At 44.9% G+C, this 5,167-nt stretch overlaps 1 protein-coding gene across 1 annotated transcript in view; it reads left to right on the top strand.

The window, feature by feature from the left end:
• The window catches only part of T265_05467 (hypothetical protein), a gene marked incomplete at both ends in the record, with an annotated part of 8,474 nt that overhangs the window by 1,613 nt on the left and 1,694 nt on the right, over positions 1-5,167 (top strand). The window contains one exon of the mRNA XM_009170478.1: positions 521-665. Within this exon, the coding sequence (XP_009168742.1) occupies positions 521-665 (145 nt within the window). The remainder of the gene's footprint in view (positions 1-520; positions 666-5,167) is intronic.

Here is a 5,167-nt window from a genome sequence, read left to right on the forward strand (position 1 = left end):
TATCTATCTATCTATCTATCTATCTATCTATCTATCTAACTAACTAACTATCTACATCTACCTTTTTTCTTTCTATCGACTTCTTTTTTGTACTTCCTTTGCCTGTTGATGACTTGCATCGTGGATAACCTACTCAACGAAATGAACATATTCACTCCAAACAAAGCTGTTTGTGAACTTGTCAATGGAATTTGATGAACTGAGTTCACTGAATGTAATCCAGCGTCTTCATTGTGTATAACTGGAAGAAGTTACCCATCCTTAAGGGTATCTCTCGAGGAGTTGTGCCCAGCGTCCCGCCTTCTGAATCCAGGTTTTTCTGAGTGGCAAACAATCAAAATCCAACACAGAAAACGAGAAAAATAAACCTGTTCCGCAGAGAAAAGCTACGCTAGTCTACGTAATTGGGCTTCTTTCTTAAATCCCCCCAGTCTGTGCAGCCATCGAGATGAAAATCCAACAAACTGGGGTTCCATTTCAACGTAGACGATTGCCTTTCGTCCACCGTCACACCCAGTAGAACAAAAAAGTGCCACGGATAAGTGAAAACGCTCGTGAAGGTAACAGTGCGACGTCCGTTGCTAAACGGTCGGATATTTCGAAGTTGTTGATTAATACACTCGTAGTTTTGCTCGGTTTTGGACGTCTGAACAACGCTCAGAGGGGTGAGTAAATACGCCTGATGAAGTCGTTTTTTCAAACGTCAAGGGAAGTTTACTTTTTGCTTTCATCGTATCGTGATGGTCTTTCCGACTGATCTCCGCCCAAAACGATGACAGCTTCAAAAGCGGGGAGAATTTTACACACTTCGTCATATGATGGTATGAAGCGAAGGATTCAGTGGTCTTCTTTAGAAGAAACTAATATACGGAATGGATGTGAACAGGCTTGAAAGTAGCTGAATACCGAAAGCACTCATGACTAGATTTGTACCCGCTCGATCCCCATATCCTAAATGGGGTGTAGAGAGATAGGTTTTTGATTGCTTGGAGAAGGTCATCTGAACGCGCGATGAACACTTTTTTGGGAAATATGAAGGCATCCAAGGTGGCTGTGCCTTCCGCAAACAACAGTGTGTCGTCGTTGAGCAGTGACAACACGCTCGCCTCGCACTCCGGGGCTCAACTCCCGGCACGGCCATTGGATATACACTGCTGGTGAGCACTAATAGGAGTGAAACTCGAGTTGTACGCTGATTGCTTGAGGAACGCGCGATTAACACTTTTTTGGGAAATGTGAACGTTCGGTTCGGCATCCCAGGTGGCTGTGCCTTCCGCAGACAACAGCGTGTCGTCGTGGAGCAGTGGTAACACGCTCGCCTCACATTCCGGGGTTCAAATCCCGTCACGGCCATTGGATATACACTGCTGGTGAGCACTAATAGGAGTGAAACTCGAGTTGTACGCTCACCAGGGCAGTTGTGCGAGGACAGGAGGACGACTGTTCAAACGAGGGGCATGTGCTTATGTGTTCAACCAAATCCTGCAACCATCCTGTTGTGAATAAGTGCCTGTGTGCAACGCCCTGTATGAATCCAGTCTCTATGCAATGACGATTCCACCTTTTCTGAGGACAGAAAATTATACTCAACTGAACAATATTTCAATCCCGATGCTTTCTTTGAAAAAGTCGATGCTCATCAGAAAAATGTGTATTCAGAATGTCGAAACGCGTTTCCGACTTTATTGAATGCGTGTGTGCTCGGTTTTGAAGATTAGACCATTTACTTCTCCATTCTTCTCCAACGGACAGAGCTTCAGAGTTCTGGGGGAGTGGGGTCAGGTTATGGCCTTCCAGTAATACGTTCTATAAGTACACTGATAATCACCTAACACGTGGTGGCAGCACAGCTGGCCCCAACATTATCAGTAGTAGATCATCAACTATCCTTCAAAAATACACCTATCAAGCGAAGTAGAATATCGATTACAAGGTTATTCGAACTTTCGACCAGAAAAGAAGGTCGGGCCACTTTTCTTAGTACATCAGCACGCAGAGCGGGTTGCGCACATGTGCAGATAATCAGCTTACCATCACGTGCGCGCACTACCAGGGTAAAATCCAGGAACTCCAATCTGTGTGTGATGTGTTAGGCCAGATTGTCTTGCACCGGGGCCGTGTTGAACAGAAGATCGAAATGATAATGAGTTCACTCACCATCGCCTTGGCAAGGTTTCATTATCCAGGTTTCGAAAAAACGAAGACAGCAAGGTGTTGTTATTTCGCTCGAATTAAGGCGTTCCATCCAAGTGCAAACGTGGCAATGTTCCATTGCATGTAGACCAGTCTGCACAGAGAGTCAGTTAATGCCCCAGAGGTATCCTGTGGCCTGGAAAGCGGGATACACACACACGGAGCCATCAGGGTGGCGCGATTATGTAATGCATGACCTTGCTTTTAATGCGATTCAGCACATCTTTTCACACACGGGTCTAAAGTAGCTTCAAGGCATATATATAAAGAAGAAAATATTCATAAAATCCGAGAACCCCATCAAATGTATTCATTCGTCTGCGCTGTAGTATGTTGTACTTTCCATTCATTGGCAGCCCCCGTCCGTGAAAACGTAAGTATATGATACTGTTTTCTTCTTCCACGTATCGGACAAGTGAAACTAACAGTGTAGATTTGTCAACTGCAAATCAAGAAGTCCCCAAAAATAGTAAGAATAGCACAGTTTTTTAGACGATACTTGAAGTTGCAGTACTACTTATTAGGTCAGAAGGAGCTGTGAAAAATCTACTGTTGGTTTCGCCCTTCTTGGGCTTCATTAGGCAGGTCTAGTGCCCTAATTTGAATCAGCCTGATGACCTTCAAGGAGAATGGAACTGGTAGTGAGCTGTCTGGACCTTTTATCGAGATACGAGTTAGTATATTGATGCATCCCCCGCTATGCTGAATAGCGTTTCAGATGCTTTCAAGTAAATCATGGCTGTACGGCGGTGAAGCGTCGGTGTTGAACACTGATGTCATGCTGTCGATGATGATGATGATGGTGATGATGGTGATGACGATGACGATGGTGATGATGATGCAGATGATGATGATAAGATGCTCTTTTAACAGCACTTCAGCTGAGAAGGAGAGATTCAGGTGAGTTTCAGCTGAGTTGTCTCTCAACACCAGTGGGAGAAATCATTCACATCGACGGCACAGTACGCGCGAGGGACATGCGAGTGAAAAGTTATTAAGGGACGTAATAGATTTGAAAAGTTGCTAAGGCCTTCGGAATCTCATCGCTGTTATGAGAATGTTGTATTTTTCGTTCACAAAGATGTCTCTCAAGCTGACATTTTTTCAGTCCGTGACCAACATTTGAGCTAAAGAACACGCGAAATCCGATATTGTACGACACACGATGGGACAGACCAGCTAGTGAACGCTGGTTATACTTTGCACCCACTACCTTCAAGACAGTGAACCGGAGCCAGTCCGGGCCCTACAGCATCAACTTTCATGAGCCACAACAAAAACTGCTTAGCGGAAACGAAATCGCATTTTGATGCCAGTCTCCCACCACGCAAACCTCGCAAAAAGTCTCCTTGGGAAGGGGTTTCAATCCCTTCAACATCCAAACTCATTCAAATATGGGACACCAATGTATTCGAATGTTGGTAGAATGCCATCAGCGGTGCCATCGACTGTGCAATGATGATATTTCCACGAACGGTGACGAATTGTCTGTAGGCAAATCGCTAAGTTTTGCGCGCATATAAACAACCAAGTAATCAATAACCAACCAAAGAACGATCATGGAACAGGTTCGTTCCAAAAGTTCCAGTAATCAGGTATACGACATACGACTTTAGGGAATTCTACAAGGACATGTGTGTTCTATGTTAAATTCACCCGTCATCTGTGTTCCGATTTTTAACTGTGGGCACGGGTTCGACTTCACTGTCGAACCGGCGGTTACCTTTCAAACCTGGGATTTGTTTGAGAGATTTTCATGTTGCATAGTCCAACCGACTAGCTCTTCTCGACGGGGAGTTTTGCTGATGATTGAGCAGTTGATCTGTCTACCTAACAGTTCCTTTACAAACGTTTCATCACTGATCAAGATAACATCATCAGTGCGCGGTTGGGCTTTTTGCCGAAAACAGTGGTTCCAACAGTTGTCCTCATTGAAGGTGCCCTCTAAGTGATTGTAACGAAACGCTCCAGTCATCCTCCATCGCCCTACGTACCACCCAAAACAGAGGGGTTTAATGGACCAAGGCGTTCAAAAAAGTATGACGAATTTCTGCATCGCTCAAGTCGTTTCAAAATTTGTAAAGCAAACGTTGTTCCGACTTTCTGACCCTCTTGTCAAGGTGACGACAGAATAGGTCTGACTTGAATCTCATCTGAAAGGGGGCCACGTTAGCATTGCCACGCAACGAATCATCTAATAGCCTTTCGAATTTCTGGGATCTGTTATTCTGTGAGCACTTGATCTCTATTATTAGACTTCCGCGCTCTCATACTCTAGCCATTGCTGGAGTGTCCTCTGTGCTTGATCCACCCATTGCTTCGCTCCGCTACTCACTCAAACGACGCATTGATGATGTCGCCCCAAATGATGATGAAACGTTTCCATTCAAATTGTCCAGCTCAGCGGAAAAACCAGCAACTGCACTCAAAGACAGCAACCCAAAAGTACGTCTGAGGAGGCAATTCGCCTTCGCAAGTCTATCCTTTAATAATGTCACGGAGTGCTGTCCATGCTTGGATCAAGACCCATCGTGTATCTGTGTTCATGCACTTTCAGAAGACCATAAAGTAGAGATTTTTGGGTTCCGGGTAGACAAAGACTGTGCAACTCAATTATGATGTTCGTTTCGCGTAGTCTCAGCTACGGATTACTAGTCACACATGTCTATATTCTTGATGGAACACACTACTCTTAAGGTTGCTGAAAAACCTTCAACAGTCCACAGGCGGTTATGGCCTTTATGCGAGAAAGTCAGATGGGCGAAGTCTCAGAGTTTCCATCTACATTGCGTTCTATTTGAGTTACGCGCAGTGAAGGACCAGCGTCAGCGCCTAGGGGAGTACGCCTAGTTGAGGAGACCAAATTCGTGGCCCCGGTCGTGGCCCTGTCGAACACTTTATACCAATCATCATCATCATCATCATCATCATCATCATCATCATCATCATCATCATCATCATCATCATCATCATC

This window comes from Opisthorchis viverrini (genome assembly GCF_000715545.1).
Source record: "Opisthorchis viverrini unplaced genomic scaffold opera_v5_105, whole genome shotgun sequence".
Classification (NCBI taxonomy): Eukaryota; Metazoa; Platyhelminthes; class Trematoda; order Opisthorchiida; family Opisthorchiidae; genus Opisthorchis; species Opisthorchis viverrini.